General features: G+C 42.4%; 1 protein-coding gene across 2 annotated transcripts; it reads right to left on the reverse strand.

The window, feature by feature from the left end:
• Positions 1–584: 584 nt before the first annotated feature.
• Positions 585–27044, reverse strand: LOC140202189 (denticleless protein homolog B-like). 2 transcript variants are annotated; one of them, XM_072267058.1, is made up of 12 exons: positions 27014–27044; positions 26875–26919; positions 26645–26710; positions 24232–24347; positions 24037–24110; positions 15715–15818; positions 15333–15437; positions 13191–13303; positions 10103–10192; positions 6820–6934; positions 4302–5134; positions 585–2005 (listed from the first exon to the last, which is right to left on the reverse strand). In XM_072267058.1, the coding sequence occupies exons 3-12, from the start codon at positions 26673–26675 to the stop codon at positions 1949–1951; spliced, it is 1638 nt and encodes a 545-aa protein (XP_072123159.1). In that variant the 5' UTR covers positions 26676–26710; positions 26875–26919; positions 27014–27044; the 3' UTR covers positions 585–1948. The 2 variants fall into 2 exon arrangements, with proteins under 2 accessions (XP_072123159.1, XP_072123158.1); XM_072267057.1 differs by lacking the exons at positions 26875–26919; positions 27014–27044 and adding an exon at positions 26799–26815.

Consider the following 27044-nt stretch of genomic DNA (forward strand, 5'->3'; position numbering starts at 1 on the left):
TTCTCCATTTTTGTTTAAGCAAGCAAAGGATAAAATGTGCCTCAGGAAAGTCGCAACAGCAGAGGATACTTCAAAAGAACAGGAGAGAGTTGGAAGTAGTGCATCTCAAGGGGATACAAACATTTCTGGAGTATCTGAAATCAGGCAAGTACTTGGGAAGTACAAGGCACACATTGTTGTAACATCGAACTGTCAAAGCCAGTTAGTGCCTGCATCACTTCCTTCCCAGTTTACATTGCACCTTGATTCTCTGACCTTTATACAGTTAACCCCTAAAGCTGCATAAAATACTGAGTTTCAATAAATGTGTCATAAAAGTTCATGTATTCCTTTTATCCAATGCTGAACAAAATGAGGTAAGCAATATCAAATTCTGAACTATAATTCACAAGCTTCTAAAATAAGATAGAGAACACTATTGCTTCCAGGTATGAATTAACTTGTGTATACAGTAAATGGATGAAATCAACTGAAGCTTGCAATTACTTTAATAAGGAAAACAATACATGGTGCAATTTTAATTTCCAAAATCATACAAAATTTGGAAGTTTAACTTCTGCATTAAGTATTCTAAATCCTACTGAGACAAATGAATAAACTAGCTCATTGGGAATTTTGAGTCAGAACTATATTACAGTTTTAGCAAGTTAATTTTCATGCAATTAAAGTGCAGTTGTACCACCATAATTCAGAAAACAAGGAAAATATTGTCACACATATCACATGGAAAATGATAGAGGTTTACCATTGGAAAGGTGTTATTGAAACAAGAACTTACAAGAGACAGGGGTAGGAAATGGCAGAGAGATTCTACCAAATGTAACTTAACCTCTGCTTCACCCATGGTATCATACTATGTTTCCATATTATTTTGTTACCCATTATAATTCTATTACAATGAAAGGTCCATTACAAATAGCTTAATCTACACACGGGTATAATTTTGATTCAAGTTGTGCGAAGGCATCTGTATTTCTTATTTCCTCAAGATGTAGGAGGCAATTTAGCCTAGGGTCTGTGCCACAGATCAGAACAATCTCATTCCCCGACATTTCTTTATAATCTACTCTCTTAATACCCCTGCTTTCCCATTCTCACACAGTAAGTGTAATTTATGCTGACCAATTAATCCACTGAACCAGCACATTGGAGCAACCCCATGTGCTCACATGGAGAACATGTAAATATTGCAGATCTGAACTGAGGTGGCATCACAGGAGTTTGAGACACCTCCATTATCTGCAGTGCCACCGTGTCACTGTTATCATAGTAAAACATGGTGTATTCAACATTAAGCAAAAAATAAAATGAATACAAAACAAAGTGGGCAAAATATATTCTGGGAGGTAACACGCTCCGAATCGAGCAATAACGCAATTTACAAATGTAGCTTTAAATCCATGTTTTAAAAAAAATAACAAAAGATAATAAAATTAGGCGGATTAAAAATTGGATAAAATTCAAATGGAACCAGGGTCCTTTGATTAATAAATTAATTACTCCAATGCTCAAAAGTACTGATTAATTAAATTTTGTAATTTGTAGTTCTTTAATTATCTCACTACTCATTTCTATACACTGCAGAATGAGCCAGCTGTGATGTGGTTGGTAGCTTTTAGCCCTGTACCTACATGTATTGTAGAATTATTATCAGACAGCACAAACCTTAGATCCAACCGGAAACGAGATTGCTGGTACACAAATTGTCATTAGAATTTAACTTGCACACCCGGTTAGGTGCAATTTTTTTTGGAAACAGAGGAAAACTGGTTGAACAATAGTAAAAAAGCTATTAAAAATTCTAAACACCATTTCACAAATCATACACCATCACAGATGGCAGACAGGAAATACTACACAAAGATGATAAGAAGTGTTTCATCGAGAGTGCTGCAAGCTCTGAATACAGCATTAGGTTATGCCAATAATTCCCAGCTACACAATATGGTCAATCAGTCAACTTCCGCTGAAAATACGAAGAGATCTTGCGTGTTGAAGCTGCAGTCTGTAGAATAAATACATACAAACAAATCATTATTAAGTGAACTTTTCTATACAAGAAATAAGCCTGAGGACATTGACAGTGTGTACATAGTAAAGAAATTAAGTAACACACTTCACATTTCAGATACCAGCTTAAATGGATGGTAGGGGTGGTCCAAAGATACTAACAAATTTATTCAAACAAGGTAATACATACATCGGAGGGGAGCCTAGTCATCTGTCACTGTTTTGGAAAGCTTTCCCCTCAAACATATACATTCAGATTTATCACATACAAAGAAACACCACAGTGAAATGCGTTGTTTGTGTTAACAGCCAACATAACCCAAGAATATGCTGGAGGCAGTCTCTCGTGCCAATGTAGCATAACAGTAAAAATACACTCATGTACATGCAGCACATTCCATCCTGGACACTGACCATTGGTTCCTGCTCCTATTTCTCCCTCATTGCTTTCTCCGAAGCCTAACCTGACCCCCAACTACCTGTGCTGTCCCCAGAATCAGCCCTACAATCCTTAAAAAATGTCTAAGCGATGACCTGGACAGCTTGGTGCCATCTTGAACAGAAGCCACGGGTATCAGATTGCTTACATGAACAAGAATACCACATGAACAGGGCACAATTAAAATAAAAACATCAAAGATGTAAATTATTCTGACAGATAAAATGAGTGGGAGACTTGCTTGGATCCAGTCAGAATAATTTAGTAGCAGGCAGTAGAAGTGAGGGAGACCAGTGCAAATTGGACAACAAAACAAAATATAGAATTTAGTACACAGAGTAGAACACAAAAATCCACAAAAAACTGGAAAGGAGCAGCACTACAGAAAGTGTGAAATGTGGTTAAATAAAGAAGTCATTTCCCATGAAAGATTACCAGGTTAACTCACTAAAACAGCAAACTAAGCATTAAACAGATGAGAATTTTAACTACAAGCAAAAAAGTACTTTATTTCATAATCTATCTAATTGGTAGTATTTTTGATAAAAGGCAAGCTATTATAATCCAATACACAGTATTAACATAGGAACATAACTTAACACAAAGCCCTATTAACATAGAAATGTTTACATCAAAACAGAACACAGGAACAAGCCCACAATGTCTGGGGTAACCATGATGCCAGATTAAATGAATCTCATCTGCCTACATACAATCTGTCTTCCCATTCATTGCATATTCAAATGCCTGTCTGGATGCCCCTTACACAGCCAGCATGGTAAAGTAGGGTTACCACAACACTTTACAGTACCAGCGACCCAGGTTCAATTCCCGCCAAAGTCTCCAAGGAACTGTATTTTCTCCCATGACATGTGGATTTCCTCCAGGTGCTCCCATTTCCTCCCACTTTCCAAAGACGTACAGGTTAGGGACAGCAAGTTGTGAGCTTGCTTCTGTATATTAATGCCGGAAGCATGGCAGCTCATTTGGACTCACATCCTTGACTATATTTGTCACTGACGCAAACATTGGACAATTAAAGCTAATAATTTAAAAAATGCCATATTCCATGTCTGCTTTGATCACCATCCCAGTAGCGTTTTCCAGGCATCCACTTCTTTGTGTTTAAGAGCTTATCCCACATATTTCCATTACCTTCCCCATCCTACCCTCACCTTAAAGCTGCGCCAATTCGTATTTAACATTTCTGCCCTGGGATAAAGATCTACCCTATTTATACTCCACATAATTTTATAAACTTATTAGGCTCTAACACTTCAAAAAAAAAAAAAACAATACAAGTTTCCCCAACCTCTCCTTTAAGGTAATACTCTAATACAGGCAGCATCCTCTTCTGTACCTTCTCCAAACCCTCCATCCGTAAACGGGTGAGCAGAATTGCACACAACACTCCTAATATGGTCTTAGCAATGACTTGTACACAACTTCCAGACTCTTACACTCAATGCCCCAACTGACGAAGACAAGAACACCACCCAACTTCTTTACTACCTTATCCAAGTGTGTTGCTACTCTAAGGGAGCTATGGACTTGTACCTAAAGAACACTCTTGTATATCAAAGCTGAATGCTGCTGCAGTTACTGTATATTTCCTGCCTTTGACCTCTCAAAATACAACACTTAACACTTTCCCAGATAAAATTCTATTAGCTATTTCCACACCTATATCTGCAACTGATCTATATTCTGTTGTATCCTTTGACAAATCTGCTTCACCATCCTTAACTACACCAATTTTCACTTCATTTCCAAACTTACTGATCAGCTCACCTATATTTGTCCAAATCATTTATATATCGTATCGTGTTACACAGTAAACTGTAATACTTACAGGTGAATTTGATAGATTCCATACTTCTTTTTTCTTCACTGACAAGTTCTGAGAGACAGTTTGACTTGAGGATAATCTCTCGATTTTAACACTCAGATCAAGTTTCTGTTTCTCCCCTAATTCCGTAAGCCAATTTAAGTTTTGCAGGGAGTTGTTTTCTTTGTCCAGGATTTCAGCTCTCTGATGGGACTTGCATGAAGCTGAGGAAGCTTCCAGGTCTGGACATGGAAAAGGACTTGTCAAAGGAAGAATGTCTCCAGAATTACCGCCAGTGCCCTTCATCCCTTTATCTTCAATATTTTCCATTAATAAGTTTTTCCGTTTCTGCGTCTCTGCAGAGCCGGTATCAATTTTACATTTTTTAGGACTGAGTTCTGCTGCAAGACTGCAGTCTTCATTTTTACTATTGTCCATTACTGAACCATCACTGGTGTCCAATCTTCTTTTAACTTTCTTCTCTGAAATCGGAGCATTTATAACTGCCAAGACATCCTTTGATTGAATTTGTCTAGCTGGGTTCAGCACCATCCTTGAAGTATCGTGGTCAACAAAGTGAGAAGCAGAAGGGCTAGGGCTTTTAACCATCCATTTCTTGATTGACATCTTCCCAGAGGAAGAATTAGTTGGTGAGGGGGAAGCTGACTTACGCAGATGACGTGGTGTACAATTCTTACTCAAGGAGCTCTGGGTTACAGAGCTAGGAGTGTTGGAAGAGAGAGGCATATCTCCACTAACATTAGGGGCACATGCAGCTTGCTGAGGAGATGGCAAATTGGGACCTAACATCAATGAAGTTTTGGGTGGAGTACAATGTGTTGAATGAATGATGACATCTGTTAAAAACAATGCAATCCTAAATTAGTAAGGGAACATGCTTCAAGCTTGTACAATTTTAAGTTAAAATAATTCCAAATATATCAATTCATAACTAAATTATTATTTTAAAAGACAATTTTTATCCTAGTTCCATGTCTAAGTTACATTGACCAACTCTTACTGCGTGTTGCTTAGTTCACATTTGGTTCATTTCAACTCAACAATTTCAATCAATACTATTGACCCAACTAAAACAAGTCAAGACCCCATCAGTCGTTTAATTTGCAAGTTCAGATTATTAATTAGCTCAATGAGTCATGAAGATGTTTAATGGTAAACAAAATAAATATTTTAATTGCTAATATTCTTATATTAGCAGTGACTAGTGGGGTACCGCAAGGCTCAGTGCTGGGACCCCAGTTGTTTACAATATATATTAATGACTTAGACGAGGGAATTAAATGCAGCATCTCCAAGTTTGCGGATGACACGAAGCTGGGCGGCAGTGTTAGCTGTGAGGAGGATGCTAAGAGGATGCAGGGTGACTTGGATAGATTAGGTGAGTGGGCAAATTCATGGCAGATGCAATTTAATGTGGATAATTGTGAGGTTATCCACTTTGGTGGCAAAACAGGAAATCAGATTATTATCTGAATGGTGGCCGATTGGGAAAAGGGGAGATGCAACGAGACCTGGGTGTCATTGTATACCAGTCATTGAAAGTGGGCATGCAAGTACAGCAGGCGGTGAAAAAGGCAAATCGTATGCTGGCATTCATAGCAAGAGCATTTGAGTACAGGAGCAGGGAGGTACTGCTGCAGTTATACAAGGCCTTGGTGAAACCACACCTAGAGTATTGTGTGCAGTTTTGGTCCCCTAATCTGAGGAAAGACATTCTTGCCATAGAGGGGGTACAAAGAAGGTTCACCAGATTGATTCCTGGGATGGCAGGACTTTCATTTGATGAAAGACTGGATCGACTAGGCTTATCCTCTCTGGAATTTAGAAGATTGAGGGGGGATCTGATTGAAATGTATAAAATTCTAAAGGGATTGGACAGGCTAGATGCAGGAAGATTGTTCCCGATGTTGGGGAAGTCCAGAACGAGGGGTCACAGTTTGAGGATAAAGGGACCAAGATGAGGAAAAACTTCTTCACACAGAGTGGTGAATCTGTCACATTCTCTGTCACAGGAAACAGTTGAGGCCAGTTCATTGGCTATATTTAAGAGGGAGTTAGATAAGGCCCTTGTGGCTAAAGGGATCAGTGGGTATGGAGAGAAGGCAGGTATAGGGTTCTGAGTTGGATGATCAGCCATGATCGTACTGAATGGCAGTGCAGGCTTGAAGGGCCGAATGGCCTACCCCCTGCACCTATTTTCTATGTTTCTATGTTTAAGGGAATAAATACAACTGGGGAAGTGTAGTAGGTCATACAGCATTTAAGAGGAGGGAGACATGATTAAATTCTACCCTCAGTACTTTTGTTTGGAAGGTACACCACCAATTCTTTGCAGTTACTTAAGATTTGTCATGCTGCACTACAAGTCCTTGTTCTAGGAGCTTTAAAACTCAGTAACTCACCCAGGAATTACATAAGGAAACAAAAACAAAATAGTCAATGATATTTAAAATATCCGGCCGCATATATCCATGCACATTTGTCCTGTGGCTCCAGACTTCAGCTGCATCACTTCTTTTACCTTTTTCTGCCAGCTTCTTCTGGCATGCAGACCCCACCAGTTCAGACTTAGTCACATCCGCTTTTCGATTTAGACGCCAGATGCGAACAGTATTATCATCAGAACAAGTGGCAATCTAAAGGGGAGAGGAGCAAGAGTAAATTGTCAAAAATCACAAATATTAGCAGCTTTATGATGGACTGATTTACAAGAGGTTTTTGCAGCTGCAGTTATGTACAGAACTCTCAAAATAAAAGCAAAATTTATTTGTATCTTCCAAGCTTAAGTTATTAATTGACAAAACAAATTACAGAATTGCGACCAGGAAGAATTATATTTCCTTACACAAATAGATCACAAGGAGCCTACAAGCTCTGCTACTTCCAGATTTGATAAGCGCTTTTTTGAACTTATTATAGTACCTCACATTCTTGAGTGGGAAGGGTTAATAATATAGCAATGCACAGCAACAACATACCTTTGTTGAATGCTACACAATTGCTCATCTTTGCTCAACTTTCTCTAATCAACTAAAGTTCAACTGAAATTTCTGACTACAGGTCGATTTTCACTAGTCCGACTACTTGTAATCTGGTTCCTTTGATAATCCACACCGATTTCAAATTTTCCATGCAACTGCAATTTCAAATTTTCCAGGCCACTGTACCAATCTGCTGCGCATTGTTTTGGTTGCACTAGATCTGTTCACGTGTTGGCGCGCTCTTGTAAGCAGACAGGCGATTCCTGCTTGTTTTCCTGCATTTATTAATATAGTGTGTGAGGTGCAGCCGCCCGTCTCACATACCAGCGGCGGGGGAAGCTTGCGCGCGCTGGGTCAGTCCGCCTTCTCACCTGCCTGCCGGCAGTCACACACTGCCCTCCGGCATCACCCGGCAGGCACTCCGTTCTCTTCTGCCTACGACCTCAGATCAGACATGGTGACCCACTGAATTTAAGCACATTACTAAGCGGAGGAAGAGAAACTAACCAGGATTCCCTCAGTAACTGCAAGTGCAATGTAGTCTTCAGGGTAACTGCGAGTCTGTGTCTTTGCTATTGTCAAGCTCACGCTTGAGTGCTGGTAGTAGGTGCTCTTTATATTTTGCCGGTGGGGAGGGGGGAATTGTTGCTCGCTGCCGCTTACAAGCTGGGGTGGGGGCGGGGTGGGAACTTAGGGTTTCTAACATTTAACTGTTGTTCATTCTTTGGGGCACTCCTCTGTTTTTCTAGATGGTTGCAAAGAAAAAGCATTTCAGGATGTATATTGTATACGTTTCTCTGACATTAAATGAACCTTTGAATCCTTTGATATTTTAAAGGTATGATGAGGCAGTTAGCTATTGCTTAATGCATCCTTCTGTAATTCGACATTTGCACTAATCCAGCACTCCTCAGGTCCCAATGGTGCCGGATTATAGAAAGTCGACCTGTACTGTTAAATGAAATGCAGGGACAAATACAATTTTAAATTCGTTGCATTATTACAGGAGTAACAGTTCAATGTTTCGATTACCATATTGAATTCATATTGTTCATTTTAGATAATATGGTCATTTCAAAGAACAACATTGATCAATTTTTCCAACAAATTTTCTACACTTCTGACTTCCACCACGGTTTTAACAGTTCCTTGTCTTTCCTGTTCCTTGTGCACAACGCCGATTCCACCCCTCTCACCTACATCAGCAGGCCTAGGTTTTTTTCCTTCAATGTAGCAATTTCTAACATTTCAAATGTGATGCCACTACCTCTTCTTTCAGCATTCCAGAAGGAACCACTACCTCCGGGATGTTCTGCTTCATTCTTTAATCTTCTCTGTTATTCATTCTTCTGTACATGCAATTCCTTACCTTGAACACCTTCCCTTTTCAAACTCCAAACCTTTGCTGTTTCCATTTAAAGCTGCAACTTACCTGAAATCGCATCATTTCAGATGCTGCATTTATCACTCATAATGAAGCCTCCTCTGCACTCAGATAATCAAAAGCAGGCTGAGTGACTGCTCAAGCACCCCCTTGCACACTGCAGTAGCCCTACATGTCATCTGGATCTCTGCCCTTAGCCTCCCATACCGTTTAAGCATTATTCAGATGCTCAAGGAACGAAATATCCAGTTCCAGTCCAAGCACATAATTACCCTATGGACTCACTGTAATCAGTGCTTCCATTTCAGATATCCAGCATTCTGACAATTTTATGTAAATATTCTACTTCCCTCTTTAAACTCCCAGTTGTCCCATGACCATCTACTTTCATCTTGCTCCATCAACTCTTCCATTGTTTAATTTCGTCTCTCCCATCTTGCCAAATTAATTTCCTTTTGTACTTTTACTTCCTTTCCCCTTTCTCAGAGTCTTAAAAAAATTGTTTATCTTGTTGCAGCTTTGAAGAAACAAATGACCTCAAATGTTTATTTTATTCTTATTAAAAACAATTTGCTTTACACAAGTTTCCAATCAACACGCCCAATTAATCTCTCAGACCAGCAAATTTGGTCAACATCTCTCAAAGTCAAAGCAAATTTATTATCAAAGTACATACAGTATATGTCACTTTGAGACCTATACTGTATACACCTGTATATACTACCGAGATTTATTTTCTTGTAGGCACTTACAGGAAAAAAAAGAAATACAACAGAACTTATGAACAACTATAAATAACAAAGACTAACAAACAATGTACAGAAGACAAATTGGGCAAATAAGTAAATAATACTGAGAACATTGGGTGGGACTACAACTGGAGGTCACGGGTCAACAATGAAAGATGAAATGCTTAAGGGGAACATGAGGGGGAACTTTTTCCACTCAGAGGGTGATGAGTGTGGAATGAGCTGCCAGCAGGCATGGCGGATGGAGGTCTGATTTCAACTGTCAAGAGATAGTTGGATAGGTTCATGTATGGGAGGGGGCTATGGGCCAAGTGCAAGTCGATGGGACAAGGCAGACTGAGTTCATCACCGACTAGGTGAGCTGAAGGGCCTGTTTCTGTCCTGCAGTGTGCGATAACTCTACAGGAGCCCCTGAAAGTTGGTCTATAGATTGCGGAGTCATTTCAGCGTTGAGGAGTGTGGAGTTATCAGCACTGTTTAACAGCCGGATGGTTGTTGTCAGGTAATAATAGTTTCTAAACCCGGTGATGTGGGACCCAAAGCTCCCGAGCCTCCCTCCTGATAGCGGTAGCAGCGAAAATAAACTTTACTCAGAATGTTTGTTCCAAGCTGCTCAGCCAAATGGATAATTATCTGCCACGAAAATACGATTCCCCCCCCCAAAAAAAGAGACCACAAACAAAAGCCGACCTTTGAGAAATCTGAAGGGCACCAAGAAACAGAGGTCACCTCTTGAGTGTGTCCCTGAAGCACTGTTGGTGGATAAAGAGGATCAGAGACCTGAAATAACAAGGAATTGAAATAGTGAGTTTTAATGGCAATTGGTTACAATATGAACCTCATCTTCTCCAGAGTAGCAGCATCAGCTGTTTAAATTCCATATCACTACATTTACATGAAAGAGCGCGTGCAATTCAGGCTACTGTGAAGTTATCACAATCTGCAGTTGCTGTAATTTAGTTATGTGGCACTCTTTGACCCTAATTTAGATCCAAATGCTGCAAAGTAAATTTTAGTGATGACAGCAGTATGTGGTAATTCTCAGCTCAAACACCCCTTAATCCAAGAGTGTCGTTCTCCTTCTAAAAATAATGCAACAATTTTTAGAAAGAGAATTGTTACAAATAATTGGTATGGAAAATACCATGAAGAGAGACTAAAAGGGCAGTTTCCTGCCATCACCCAGGAGATGTTTCATGGATCTAGGATGAAAGATGAAATGTTTAAGAGTGCAACTGCAGAGTTGTTTCTTTCAATTCCTCTCCTTTCTCACTTCCTTTCTGAAGATAATCCAATTCTACAGCATGGAATAATTTAGAGCCCTAATGGAAACCCAAGTCAGTCAGATTTAAAAGATGTGTTCTCCAATTCAACGACTTCAAAGTGAAGAAAGTCAGCACAAATGAGCCAACTCCATGAAACTCATTCTTCCCTCTGAAAGCCTGCAAAACTTGTGGGAGGTTAACCACTTTCCAGCAGGCAGTTCTTCAAAGGAACCAGTCTCCTGGTGATAAGACCCCATTTCAGCACAAGACAGATGTGACAACTGCGAGATTATAACAGCCAGCAAACAACTTTTCAGCTCAAATTCGAAAAAGTTAACAGGAGAAAAATTTATAATGCAAGCATGCCAAAAAACAAGATTTTTGGCAAGACACTAAAAGCTGATTCAAAAGACATTACCTAAAGTTTAATTTATGTGCTATGACTTCCCATTGATTTCAACCATCTAGTGACATGAATATGAGAATCCCTCACTTCCAATTTGTGGAGCTGCGTCATACATTAAAAATATGCATTTAGGTAGACTGAAGTCTATCAATCCGTGAGCTGCATGAAGCAGATCATTTTCAGAGGCCAAAAAAAAAAAAAAGCCCTTTTGAAAACAGTTTGCTGGAAAGTGATAACTTGCAGCTTGTGGTACAGCACAGGCCAGGTCCTACAGCCCACAATGTTCTGCTGACCTTTAACCTAATTAACCTTTCCTTCCCAATTTTTCCTCTCATCCATGTGCATACCTAAGAGTTTCTCACCTGCCTCTACCACCAACTTCCACTGTGCATTCCATGTACCCAACGTTCTAAAAAAAACCTGACACTCCCCCATACATCGTGAAGTATGTTATACTTCACACTTTCTATACCATAAACCTCCATATCATCTGCAAATTTATTAACCCACACATCCACTTCCTCATCCCAGTCATTTATTGAAATTACAAAAGGCAGTTATCGTTCCTTTGATAAGGGACCCAAAACTGCTCACAATACTCCAAGTGCAATCTGACCAATGTTTTAATTATTCATTTAAAGTTTCAGCATTACATCCTTGCTCTTATTTTCCAGTCCTCTTGAAATGAATGCTAACATTGTATTTGCCTTCCTGGTGGACACCCCTGCTGAAATCCGGAGGAAAACACACAGAGGATGATCACAAAGTTGAGGAAAGAGGACCGGGTCGAGACAACTGAGACTTATGGAGAAGAGGAGTTCGGAGGGTAATATCGTTCCGGCTGACCGGAAGTGCACTGAGAGCGGTAAGCGTAAAGGAGTTGGGTGCTTACTGTTCTGGCTAACAACGGATGGTGCAATCCGGGGTATATTACGATCGAGGAACGTGTTTGCAGACTGGATATTGAACTTTTTACTGTTGGACTTCGGCCACATTCCACCGAGATACAACACTTGGCGGCACGGGAGGTCGTTCCTGCCTGTGGCCATCGAACGTGCAGCCCCTCCCGTGGAGGGTCAGACACCCTGAGCCAATAGACTGGTCCTGGACTATTTTCCATCTGGCATAGTTTGCATTTTGGTGTTTGGGGATTTTTGTATTGCTATATTTATACTCTATTCTTGGTTGGTGCGGCTGTAACAAAACCAAATTTCCCTTGGGATTAATAAAGTATATCTATCTTACTCAGACTCCCAAGGCCCTTTGCACCACTGATTTTTGAATTTTCTCCCATTTAGAAGATAGTCTACGCCTTTATTCCTGCTACCAATGTGTAGGACCATACTACACTATATTCCATCTGCCATTTCTTTGCCTATTCTCCCAATCTGTCTAAGTTCTGCAGACTTCCTGCTTTTTCGGCACTAACCACCCCTCCACCTAACTTTGTATTGTTGTAAACCTGGCAACAAAGCCATCAATTCTGTAATCTGTCACATAGTGTGAAAAGAAGCAGTCTCAACACTGACCCCTGCATATGCTTCTTTCTTCCTCCTGACTAGATACCCTGCATCTCTTGACAGCCTTCACACTATCATCTTTTCCCTGCCTCAATGGGACAAACCAATCCAGAACCTCGTATCATTACTTTATTTAGTACACGTGTACTCCAGTTCAAAGAGGTGATATTTAATTATAATGACAAATATTACCTGGCATGAAGTACTGTTTAGTGCAATTTTTTTTTAGTACAGAATTATTTATTTAGAGATACAGTGCTGAACAGACTCTTCTGGCCCAATGAGCAGCACCACTAACAACCCAACTATTTAATATCCAATCACAGGACAATTTACAATGACCAATTAACATGCTAACCGGTACAGCTTTGGACGTTGGGAGGAAACCAGAGCACCCGGAGGAAACCCACACATCTCTCGGGGAGAACGTACATATTCCTTGCTGACAGCGCTGTAATTGAACTCTGGAATGCTTCGAGCTGTAAAAGCTTTGCACGAACCACTACACTACCAAGGCACCCAAAAATAGGCAGGCTTATTGACTCTGAGTAACTGCTTTTAATTCTAAATTAATTGCATTCACTCACCTTCCAGATATACGCATTATGATCAGTGGACCCACTGACCAGGAATTGATCATCTGGACTAAGACCAGCCTTAATATAAAAGGTGGAATTCTGATGACCACAGAAGGTTGCAACTACACAAAAATGAAGACAAGATCAATCAGAGGACAAAAGAGCAATAAAAAAACCCACAAAATTTAAATATATACAGAATGGATTAAGCAATTCAAAATAACAGTAACTTTTAAAAAATGTCTCCATTAGTTTATTTTCTACCTCAGTGCTACATTTGCTGCCCTTACTGTAGTGCTATATGGAGAAAGTTTATGTTCAAACTACATCAAGAGAGAGAGAGAGTGGAGTCAAAATTAGCGATTTGAAAATTTGTTCGAGTTGATTGTACAGTGTCCATATCTGATTATGTTCTAATCTCATGCATGGCAATCCATACAAATTAAAATTATTTTAAAAACATACAATAAGTGTTTTTCATTCGGTGGGGGGGGGGGGGAGGAAGGATGAACCTAATCAATCTAGTCATTTTTAGAAACATAAATTTCAATTCATTCCCTTAGGTGGGGTTTGGGGAAAGGCATCGTTTTTTAATATATTAGATCCAGTGATCATTCGTTCCAAAGAATTGTTATTCCGTGGCCCGGTTAACACTTAATCCTCAACAAACACTAATACACTGTAGATTAGAAAACAAGTTTCTGTAGATGCTGGAATATGAAGCAAAGAACAAACTGCTGAAGGAACTTGTGGGTCAAGTAGCATCAGTGGGTGGTGTGGGGGGAGGAACAACTGTCAAAGATCAGATTTGAAATCCTGTGGCACCGGAGGTCTGTGACCAGTGGTGTTCCACAGGGATCTGTACTGGGACCTCAGCTGTTTGTGATATACACTCTATAAACGTCCTGGAAGAAAACTGACAAGTAGGTTAATAAGTTTGCAAGTGATACAAAAATTGGTAGTGTCATGCAGAGCTTAGAAGACTGGTGAAGGTTACAGCAGGATACAAGTCTGTTGCAGATAGGGGCAGAAAATGGCAAATGTTGTTTAACTTGGTCAAATGTGAGTGTTGCATTTTGGGCAACCAAATGTAAAAAGACAATGTTAATGTCAAGATGGTGTTGATGTGTGGAGGGATCTCAGGGTCCAAATCCACAGCTCTCTGAAAGTGGCTACACAGGTTGATATGGGGGGGGGGGGCATAAATGTAGCATTTGGCATACTTGCTCTTATTTATCGAAGAATTAAATTCAAGAATCCAGAAGTTATGTTGCTGCTTTATAAAACACTGGTTACGACACATCTGCAGTATTGCATTCGGTTCTGGTCACGTCATTATGGGAAGTCAAGACTTAGTAGAGAGTTTTGAAGAGTTTTACCAGGATGCTGCCTGGATTAGAAGACATGTTCTATAACGGGAGGTTGGATAAGCTGAGGGGAAATCTGATGGGAGTTTTGTAAGTTTATGACAGGCATAGATAGACGGCCAGCATCATTTTCCCCACAGCTGAAATGTCTAAACCAGAGGGCGTGTATTTGAGGTGCAGTGGTGAGTTCACAGGAAATGTGTAGTGGCGCAAAGTTGTTTTAAAAAAAATACAGAGCATGATGGGTGCCTGGAATTCGCCATCTGGGGTGGTGATGGAGACTCTTAGATGGAGATGTGACTGCAGAAAATGGACATTGTGTAGGCAGACGGGATTAGGTTAGTTGGTCATTTAATTGCTAATTTTATTATTTCAGCACAACATAGTGGGCTGAAGGGCCAGTTCCTGTGCGGCAGTGTTCTATATTTACCCCTCCCCACCCAACCCTCCCTAACTAACCCCTGACACCTCCCCTACAACCACAGGAGATACAACATGTTCTTAAGCCTCCCCCATCAACCTATCCAGGGACTTATCACAGCCATTCCATCGGGGAATCCTGCTAACATATACATCAATAAACACTGGCATTTACCAACAGCATCTGCACAATAGTATCTTCAAAACACCATCCAGATCATAAGATCAAAGTGCAAACAAGTTGTAAACATTAAAAGCTACAGAGGGTTTAAAAAAAATCCAAAACGAATTTGAATGCTAAATTGTAGCACTAAAAGATCAATGTGCTTTTCCTCACAGATATGACAGACCGACCTTTACTTACCTGGTGTAGTTTTCAAGCCAGTCAAATTGAACATGTAAATGCTATCATCAGTGCAGTTTGCAAAAAGATTGGAGCCTTTTGAATCCAAAATTAAACTGGAGTAACCTGCCGGTAAAGAAAGTGGAATTCCCACAGACAAGGTTTACAAATAGAAACATACATGGACAAAATTTAATTCCACTACATCTAACGCAGTCACTATAATTCAGAACAGGACCTGGCAGTTCGAAATATTGAAATACTTTGAGACTCCTGAATATTGTAATTTAGTTACTGTTATTTAAATATTAAGGCCTAATCAGATTAGGACATACTGAAACTCTTCTGCTCTTTTATCTTTAATTCAAAGACAGACAGTCACAGATCAGTGAACAATATTTACCTAGCTTTCGTGCACTAGTGCCTGGATAAAGAAAGGACTGAACTGGCAAAGGATCTTGGTGAAGAATGGTGTAGTTCTTTCTTAAATCCCACACTTTGATGACACTGGAATGCAAATACAACATTTTTTCAAAAAAAACTGATTTTATCTTCAAATAAATATCACCCTGAGCTCAATGTTAACACCTATGTACATGTCAAAAATATTATGTTGAAATTTCACTCGTGGAGCTTAAACAAATTACCCCGGCATACAACATGCAATAATCATATGGAAGACTAGAAAATTGCAAATGTCACTCCACTCTTAAGGGAGTGAGGCAGAAGAAAGGAAATTGTCAGCCAGTTAGCCTGCCTTCTGTGGTTAAAAAGGAGTCCAAACTAATGACCAGCTTTTGGGGTACTTGAATGCGCATGATACAGGCGGCCAAAGTCAGCATGGTTTCCTTAAGGAGAAATCTTGCCCGATAAAACTGTTGGAATTCTTTGAGGAAATGTCAGGCAGGATAGACAGAGGACAGTCAGTGGATGTTGTTTACTTGGATTTTCAGAGGACCTTTGGACAAGGTGCTGCACCCGAGGCTGCACAAGATGACAGGATATTTACTAGCACAGATAAAAGATTGGCTGTCTAGAAGGAGGCAAAGAGTGGGAATAAAGTGAGCCTATTCTGGTTGGCTGCTGGTGACTAGTGGTGTTCTGTAGGGATAGACAATAGGTGCAGGAGTAGGCCATTCGGCCCTTCAAGCCAGCACCGCCATTCACTGTGATCGTTGCTGATCATCTACAATCAGTACCCTGTTCCTGCCTTCTCCCCATATCCCTGACTCCGCTATCATTAAGAGCTCTATCTAACTCTTTCTTGAAAGCATCCAGAGAATTGGCCTCCACTGCCTTCTGAGGCACAGCATTCCACAGATCCACACCCCTCTGTGTGAAAAAGTTTTTCCTCAACTCCCTTCTAAATGGTCTACCCTTTATTCTTAAACTGTGGCCTCTGGTTCTGGACTTCCCCAACATCAGGAACATGCTTCCTGCCTCCAGCGTGTCCAACCCCTTAATAATCTTATATGTTTCAATCAGATCCCCTCTCAACCTTCTAAATTCCAGAGTATACAAGCCCAGTCGCTCCAATCTTTCAACATATGACATTCCCGCCATCCCTGGAATTAAGCCAGTGAACCTACGCTACACTCCCTCCGTAGCAAGAATGTCCTTCCTCAAATTTGGAGACCAAAACTGCACACGATACTCCAGGTGGGGTCTCACCAGGGCCTTGTACAACTGCAGAAGGACCTCTTTGCTCCTATACTCAACCCCCCCTTGTTATGAAGGCCAACATGCCATTAGCTTTCTTCACTGCCTGCTGTACCTGTATGCTTACTTTCAGTGACTGATGAACAAGGACACCCAGATCTCGTTGTACTTCCCCTTTTCCTAACTTGACACCATTCAGATAGTAATCTGCCTTCCTGCTTGCCACCAAAGTGGATAACCTCACATTTATCCACATTAAACTGCATCTGCCCACTCACCCAAACTGTCCAAGTCACCCTGTATTCTCATAACATCCTCCTCACATTTCACACTATCACCCAGCTTTGCGTCATCTGCAAATTTGCTAATGTTACTTTTAATCCCTTCATCTACATCATTAATGCATATTGTAAACAGCTGCGGTCCCAGCACCAAGACTTGTGGTACCCCACTAGTCACTGCCTGCTATTCTGAAAAGGACCCATTAATCCCTACTCTTTGTTTCCTGTCTGCCAACCAATTTTCTATCCATGTCGGTACCCTACCCCCAACACCATGTGCTCTAATTTTGCCCACTAACCTCCTATGTGGGACCTTATCAAAGGCTTTCTGAAAGTCCAGGTACACTACATCCACTGGCTTTCCCATGTCCATTTTCATAATTACATCCTCAAAAAATTCCACAGGATTAGTCAAGCATGATTTCCCCTTCGTAAATCCATGCTGACTTGGACCTATCCCGCTACTGCTATCCAAATATGGTGCTATTTCATCTTTCATAATTGACTCCAGCATCTTCCCCACCACTGACGTCAGACTAACTGGTCTATAACTGCCTGTTTTCTCCCTCCCTCCTTTCTTATAAAGTGGGATAACATTAGCTACCCTCCAATCCGCAGGAACTGATCCTGAATCTATAGAACATTGGAAAACTATTACCAATGCGTCCACTATCCATTACCAATGGATAGGTATTGGCACCGCTTCTTTTCACATTATAGGTTAACAATTTGGATATGTTAACAAATTTGCAGACAATACAAAGATAGGTGGAGAGGCAGACAGTACTGAGGAAACAGGATGTCTGCCGTAGGAGTTAGATTGGGCAAATAGGCAAAGTGGCAGATGGAATATAGTGTTGGGAATCATATGGTCATGTACTTTGGTGGAAGGAAAAGGTGCAATTTATTTTCTAAAGGGGAGAAAATTCAGAGTTCAGAGTTGCAAAGGGACTTGGCAGTGATTCCTTGTGTAGGATTCCCAAAAGGTAAGCTTGCAACTTGAGTTGCTGGCAAGTAAAGGCAAATGCAATGTTGGCATTTAATTCAAGGGGCCTAGAATGCAAGAGCATTACCTGAGAATGGCTAGGCCCTTATTCTCCCCTCCCCCCCAAAAAAAGTGCTGGTGTTGGATAGGGTCGAGAGGAGGTTCAAGAGAATTATTCCAGGAATGAAAGGGTTAACTGATGTGCATTCGATGGCCCTGGACCTGTATAGCTGGAGTTTTAGAAGAATGAAGGTGGATTTCATTGAAAACTACCAAATATTGAAAGGCCTAGACAGAGTGGATGTGTAGAGACTTTTTCCTGTATTGGGTGAGTCTAGGACCACAGGACACACACAGCCTCAAAATAGAGGGATGTCCATTAAGAATAGAAACAAGGAGGAATTTCTTTAGGCAGAGGGTGGTGAATCTGTGTGTAAGGGGGTTTCGATTTTTATGTTACTGCGGAGGCTAATTAAAATGGCGTTTTTGTTACTGTTAATCTGGGGAATGCGGCTTTGTTGTGCTTTAACGCTGAGAAAGTTTGCGCTAGCAGCTTATTGTGGTTTAGAGGGTGATAAGAGGGTGCTATTAACCAATTGGGATAGTTGTTATGGTTTTGGTGTATTTGAAGATACTGTTTGCGAGGGGGTTTGGGGGCAGAAGGCGGGAGAGCGAGACAGAGGATGGACGAGGTGCTGTGAGCCCGCTAACGGGGTCGGACCCCGAGCGGGACGTTCGGCGAGGAGACGGAGACGGACTCGTGTGGAGCGTCTGGTCGACCACCGTTGTTGGTCCCAGGTGGCCGGTCGAGGTGATCCGAGGGGGTCGCAGGGTGAAGAAGAAGGTCCTTGAGCTCCAACGGTTTTTGTGCACGAAGAGATTGAACTTTGATAAGTGTGGCGCCTTTTATTTTCCTTCTATATTTTATTCTCTTTTAATTATATAGTTCCAGTAATATCTATAAACTGTAAATCATTTAATTGCATCTGGTGTAAAGTCTGTTATTTGGGCGGGGTGGGGTACCTCACACAGCATCCACACAAACGAATTACCCAGTTTGGCGGGGCCGAGGCTGTTTCCCTAGATCACAGCGAGCCGAGCGACCCTGAGGGTGGCCAGGGGGGCTACGTTGTGGGGGCTTTGTCCGGGATGCTTGAGTCTGTTGGTATGCTGTGTGGGTGCCCTGATTAAATCTGTAATGTGTGTCTCTGTGGGTTATTTGCTGTTGATTGCTGTATGCGTTGTGGGTGCGGTCTTCGTTCGAGTTCAGACTAGCATTGACGAGTTAGAGGTGGCACTCGGGGCTGTCCATGCAGTTGGGAGAGAGAGGAAAGAGTGGTCTGATTTGGAGGTAGAGTCTGCGAATAAATGTTCTAGCTCTGGCAGGCTCCGCCTGGCACTGGGGATAGTGTCCACCCCAGGAGGGGCGGAGACGTGTGAGGCGTGGGCGGAGCAGATCTCTCAGTTGTTAGATGAGTGGCAGTGCTTGGTTGAGGGAGAGCGACAGGGATTGGTTGAAAGTTTGAGTAGGCGGGCTGGTGACGGTGTTAGAGCTGTCAGGTTCACTTACACCGTAGTGACAGCTGTCAGTTATTTGAAAGAGGGGGGAAAGTTTTCAGTGTGTCTTCTCTGGCGAGGAGGGCGGCTAAATTGCTTGTAGTGCCAGGGGGATCATTTCAGGGGATCAGTTGTTCAGCTGATCAGAGAGGTGTCGGGAAACTTAGTGGAGGCCCAGTGGGGGTACGGCCTGCGGTCTCTGGGGAAACACGTTCCTAGTAATGTACCACTGAACTTCCGCAAGGAAAAGACCCTATTCCTGAAGGCTTAGAGGGGCCACGCCCCAGGGTGTCGCTATGGATAGAGGGAAGCGATGCTAAAGCTATCCTCGACCCCGGCGCACAGATCAAGTTGTTGGACAGTTCGTTTTACAACCGGTATCTGAAGCATTTACCCTTGACAACCGCAAGGGCACTGGAGACTTTGGGTACTAGTGGTAGTAGTTATCCAGAAGACGATGATTGGTTAATGACCCTGGAGTTCATGGGGGCATTGTCTGGGCACCCAGCGTGTCGAGTTGCTTCTGAGGACGTGTGTGGCAGCCTTGAGCCGGTACCGAATTTAAACGAGACCCAGCGGTGGTACGGCTTGGGGAAAGTAGCTGAGGGTGAGACCCTCTTAGTAGATGCTCCGAACCACCACGAGGGAGGGGAGTTGACCGCTGAAGACACCTCAGAGGTCGCGGCAACTAGACCCTGGCGGCGTGGAAGATGAAGGCAGCGTGTGTGTGGATGATGCGACGTGGTTTAATGTGCTGCATCTGAGGGGTGGATGTTGCCAGATCGTGAGGAGGGCGGCTGTTGAGCCGAAGATGGCCTTTATTAGTTCCCTAGGATTCTTCCGATCCGAAAAGATGCCCAAGGGCATATCCGGAGCCCCTGCATCCTTCCCGCGGGGCATGAGGAAAACCGTGGGGGAAGTGAAGGTGTGTGGAGTTTTGACGTATGTGGATGACCGCCTAGAGCTTGGATTCGCCTTGGGGGACTATGAGGCGAGACGAGTGGCTGAGCCTGGGCGACCGAAGCGAAGTGTCAAATGTGGAGGAGTTTTTGGCCGGAGGAGTTTGGTGCAATGTGAGGAAAATGACCCGACATACCAGTTGAACTTCCTGGTGTTGGGACTGACGGTGGTGGACCGGGGGATGGAAACCCAGGTCGTCAATCTGAATGAGACACAGGGAAGAGAGGGGATTTGCACCGCACTGCGGTCATATACTGACGAATTAATCCAGCGAGAAGAAACAATGACCCACCTTCGAAGGCATCAGCAGAAACTCAAGACGTCCATTCAGAACAGATTGGAAGATTTACAAGTTGGGGAAGATCAAGGAAGTGTTCTGACTAAGGTCAACAGAAAACCGAGAGCCCAGGGAGGGGAGTTTGACTACACTCCCGAGGAGGTAAAGAAATGGAGGACCGATCTCGGAAAAGGGAGGCGGACGCTTGAAAGGAACCTGAAGATGACTATCGCGAGTTTAAATGAAGTGGAAAAACTGAAAGTTGACCTGGAAGACGCCCTCAGGAAGAAACAACCGGAGGCTGAACATCCCTTAACTGCTGCTTTTCAAGTCAGGGTGGAAGAAGCTGGTGGGGTAACTGCGTCCCAGATTGAGATGGCCAGGAACCCTGAGTCAGAACTGCTGAGGCTGTGGCGAGAGTTGAAGGAGTCCCCGAAGAAGCTGACGTCTCGACTGCAGGAGGCTGAAGGGGTAGCCCCAGCTAAATGTTTCAGTTTGGAGAAACTCAAACAGCAGCTACCGATCGAAGGAATGAGGAAGAATACGGATTCGAAGGATGATGTGCTGCACATGTGGTACATGCTGCCTTTCGCTAACTTCCCCGTGATTGAGGAAGAGACCTTTGGCCCTTCTCCCACTGAGTCAGGTGTAGTGGGGAGGGCTAGCTGTGGGCAATCTGAGTTACAGCAGGATCAGGAAGGTGGAGAGGCGGGGCCCCGGCCACGGGACAGGGGGCTCCGAGCTGTAGTGGTGGCCTGAGTGAGAGAGGAGTTGGCAAGCAGGCCCGAGGTATCCCTAGTAGTGTCTGAGCCTTGTGGGTTTAGGTGAGGGGGTACGGAGGTCTCAGAGGGTTAAGAAGCTCCCAGATAGGTTGGCCTATTTAGTGCCCGTGGGACGGGAGTAAGGTCCACTGTTTGGGGAGCACTGTCACTGTGTGTATCTGTGTATGTGTGTGTTGTGTGTCTGTAGGACTGGGTGGCGAGTTATTTAGAAGTCATGAGGACATGACTTTATTTGGTGGGGGGAGAGTGTAAGGGGGTTTCGATTTTTATGTTACTGCGGAGGCTAATTAAAATGGCGTTTTTGTTATTGTTAATCTGGGGAATGCGGCTTTGTTGTGCTTTAACGCTGAGAAAGTTTGCGCTAGCAGCTTATTGTGGTTTAGAGGGTGATAAGAGGGTGCTATTAACCAATTGGGATAGTTGTTATGGTTTTGGTGTATTTGAAGATACTGTTTGCGAGGGGGTTTGGGGGCAGAAGGCGGGAGAGCGAGACAGAGGATGGACAAGGTGCTGTGAGCCCGCTAACGGGGTCGGACCCCGAGCGGGACGTTCGGCGAGGAGACGGAGACGGACTCGTGTGGAGCGTCTGGTCGACCACCGTTGTTGGTCCCAGGCGGCCGGTCGAGGTGGTTCGAGGGGGTCGCAGGGTGAAGAAGAAGGTCCTTGAGCTCCAACGGTTTTTGTGCATGAAGAGATTGAACTTTGATAAGTGTGGCGCCTTTTATTTTCCTTTTATATTTTATTCTCTTTTAATTATATAGTTCCAGTAATATCTATAAACTGTAAATCATTTAATTGCATCTGGTGTAAAGTCTGTTATTTGGGCGGGGTGGGGTACCTCACACAGCATCCACACAAACGAATTACCCAGTTTGGCGGGGCCGAGGCTGTTTCCCTAGACCACAGCGAGCCGAGCGACCCTGAGGGTGGCCAGGGGGGCTACATGTGGAATTCATTGCTTCATACGGCTGTGGAGGCCAAGTTATTAAGTATATTTAAAGCAGAGGTTGATAGGTTCTTGATTAGTCAAGGCGTCAAAGATTACAGGGAGGAGGCAGGAAAATGAGGTTGACAGGGATAATAAATCAGCCACAATGGAATGGAGTAGCAGGCTTGATGGGCTGAGTGGCCCAATTCTGTACCTGTGTCTTATGGATTAATACAGAGAGAATGCTCAGAGCTACTAACTGTTTAAGGAGACTCTAAACTAACATCTCCATGGATTCAATGGCACTGTTTGGCAAACTGTACTTCACAAATACTTTGGCTAAAGATGATTTCTCAACTGAATGCTGTTCAGTGGGTGGAGACCGGCCTTGCCCAATAACATAAAATATTCCCTCACACTTCGGCATCTTCCATTTCATCTTATTCTCATTGTCATCCCTTTGCACAAATTATTTCCATTCACCAGTCTTGACCTGTAAACCTGTCTGACTTGCATTTCATCTTGACAATAGGTATGGATAGTGGATTATTATATTAAGAAATGCAGAGTAACATGTTTAAGAATACAAGGAAGGCTATTGTTAGAAATCAGAACCATTGCAACACAGATAGAGGCCAAGGCCTTTGTATATATCACCTTAATGCAAGAGAAATCTCGCTAGTCCCCCTCCCCACCCTCTTCCCTTTGCCCTTCATGATACTTGTTCAGTTTTTATACCAATGTCGAATCTGCCTCCACTATTACCTGCACCGCATTCCAGACCGAACCACTCATTGTATAAACAATAAACACAAGAGATTTTGCAGAGGGTGGAAATCCAGAGCAACACACACAAAATGATGGAGGAACTCAACAGGTCAGACAGCATCTATGGGAATGAATAAACAGTCAACATTTCGGGTCGCGGCCCTTCATCAGGACTGGATGAAGTTTCTTGGCCTGAAATGCCGACTGTTTATTCATTTCCACCGATCTTGCATAAGCAATGTCTCTCCTATTAATTTTACTTGTTTTATCAGTCATTTTCATTTATACCTCTACAAGAAACAGGGTTTCTGCATTTGCTGCGTACACTATTTACTTCCAAGGATAACCACACAGCTTCTCCTTTCTATCCACATAATAAAAGTTCCTTATCCCAGAAACTATTTTAGCAAACAATAATTATTCATTGCAATCCGGTGTGAAAAGGAGGGATCTGGTTCCAAGTGTATTGTGTATACATGATACTGTTGTAATGATGAGAGAGCAAGAGCGATTCCAAGTTGCACTCACCCATCCACAGCCCCTGCAGAAATCAAAGTGTTTTCATCTCGAAAAATTACCACTGTTACGCTCTGCTGAGAATCCTAGAGAATAAGGACAATACAACACACATAGTAATCCTGAGATATGTGGCCTATGGCCATGAAACAGCTCAGAACACCATAAACAGACAGATACAGGGGGAGTGTAGAAAAACAGTCATACCACAGAAGGTGCAAGTCCCCGTGCAGCAGGTCGTCGTTTCTTCTGCCTTGGGGAAGTCTGTTTAAGTTGTGAGTTATGAGCACCAGTAATCTGTTTCACTTGTCTGTAAAATCCATCTAAAGCAGAAGAAGCAGGTCAATGAGCAACTCAACGGCTCTGCACAACTTGTGCCTTCAAATTCACTTTCCTAAGTGATCACACTTCATATTACAATCTAGAAAAATGGACCAGCAAGCTCCAAAACTTAGGAAGTTTGGAGTGAGAGAGATTTAAATGGTGGTCCTCATTAAGGGAACTTCACTAGCAAATAAATACAATACCTCACAAAACCAGGGCTTTCACCTTTTACAATTTAATGTACCACTCAATTCATTAGACAGCACAGACTTGCAGTTCAGTGACCAATAAACACAAGAAATTCTGCTCGGCCCGAAGCATTGATTATTTGTTCATTTTCACGGAGGCCGCCCTCCCTGCTGAGTTCCTCCAGCATTTTGTGTATGTTGCAAGTGACCGACATTTAACCCAACTCCTAGTGCTGTCTGTGTGGAGTCTGCATATTCTCACTGTGAACCACATGCATTCCCTCCCCTTCAGGTTTCCTTTCGCATCCCAAGGCGAGTGTGCTTTAATACTCCCTCGTCTACATGTGAATGGTAGAATTTGAGATGAGGAGAATAGACTGGGGAAGAAAAAAGATGAAGGAACTGTGGAGAGAATAAAACAGGATTAATGTGGGATTAGTGTAAAAAGTTGATTGATAGGGTGGTCAGTTTCCATGCTAAAACATTCCACGATCTCAACTTCACCTTGGCATACAATACAAAAAAAAGTATTGTATATCAAGGGGACAACCTACCTATTGATCTGTTGTGTTTCAAAATAAAAGAAAGATAATTCTCCTACTAAACTAGCCTTAAAATCGTACTATGATTAGCATAGGGAAAATCTCATTTGGGTAGAAATGCAAAATGTCAAGTCTGTCAGTTCAGTTATGTAAATGTTATTGCAGAATGACTTCAATGCACGCTGCTGTTTTATTTCCTGAAAGACTTCAGTGATTTTTACAATCACTAGTACCTCATTACAAAGATATAGAGACTTTGGAGAGGGTGCAGAATGTGTCCACCAGGATATTGCCTGGATTAGAGAGTATTAGCTACTAGGAGAGGGTGGACAACACTTGGGACTGATTTCTCTGGAACAGGGATGTCGGAGGTGGTAACCTGATACAAGAAAAGTATTTAATTGTGTGAGAGGCACAAATAGGCAGACATTTGGAATCTCCTACCCCCCCCCCCCGCCCCCGGGTGGAAATGTCAAAAATACAAATTCTAGAAGACATGGGTTCAAAGCAAGAGGGGAATTTTGAAGGAGATTTACAAAGCATTTTTAAATATATAGAGCAATATCTGCCTGGAATGCTCCACAGGGAACACAGTGGCAACAGATACAATAAATAGTAATGTTCAACAGGAACTTGGACAGATACACGAGCAGACAAAAAGTGGAGGGTGATAGACTATGTATAGGCAAATGGATTAGTATAAATTGACATCACGGTTGGCACAGTCATTGTGAGCCAGAGAGCCTGTTATTGTGCTGTGGTGTTTTATATTAAATATGCCAAATGAATCAAATGAAAGAAAACCATAGGTGGTTCAGGTGGTTGCTTTCCCCTACTAGGTCGGACAATTACAAAATGTACAAGGCCAAATTCCACCCGACCGCAGGACAGCATTTGACACCCCTGACCCCACCACGTTTGGCCTCACGCCAGCTCATGATTAACTTGGAACAATTAGACCCACAGAGTTCCTTCAGAATTCAGCGTTTGATGAGTTTGGGAAAAAGTCGCAAATCCAGGCAAACATTAGCAACTGTGCTCAAATCAGGATAATGGAACACAGTGTGCAACGCTGAAGGCAGTGCAATGAAAGGAACAGCAGACATGGTACACACAAGAGATTGTGCAGATGCTGCAAACCTTGAGCAACACACACAAAATGCTGGAGAAACTCAAAAGGCCAGGCAGCATCTATGGAGGGAAGCGAATAGTCAACGTTTCAAGCCAAGACCCTTGAACTAATGAAGGCAGTTGTTTATGTATTAGAAAATAATGTGTAATCTGTGCTTAAGTTTCCATCTTGGTTCAATATATCGTGGACAGATTTGAAGAGCTGGGTATATGATACTCATGATCTGATTTCTGGTTGGGTCTCAGCGGACCTTGTTGAGGCTACGGTGCAAAATGAGACAAAGACGGAGTCACTGGGCTGCAGAAGGACATGTAGACAAGATTAAACACAAGAGGGAATACAGTAACCATGCAAGAATTTCAAAATAAAATTAATTGAACCCTTTCAATCTTTTATAAAATGTACCTGTCTCACAATTTCTATGGAAGTCATACCTTTCTTGCTGCAGCGAGTATCCCAGACCATTATATTACCATCTCTTCCACCAGTACAAAACACAGCTTTTGAAAAAAAAAAGAGGAAAAATTAGAACTAAATTTCCCTTTATGAATGAAGGTCTACAAAGATAATAGAAATTGCACAGGGTACCCGTTTCCTGCGCTCCAAATGCCACAGACTTGAGGCTGCACTGGTGGCCTTTGAACGTGCCCAGGAGTTCACTCACATTCACATCCCAGAGCTTCGCAGTTTGATCTCCTGAAGCTGTAACCTTCAAAATTAAACACAGAAACAGCAAGATTTTTATCAGCATTATCATCTCATTCCGGCTTCAGGAATGTACTGTGAAACAAAGGAGTACTTACTAATTTTGGTTCTCTTGGAACCCAAGCAAGG

The sequence above is a fragment of the Mobula birostris genome, chromosome 8 (assembly GCF_030028105.1).
Source record: "Mobula birostris isolate sMobBir1 chromosome 8, sMobBir1.hap1, whole genome shotgun sequence".
NCBI lineage: Eukaryota > Metazoa > Chordata > Chondrichthyes > Myliobatiformes > Myliobatidae > Mobula > Mobula birostris.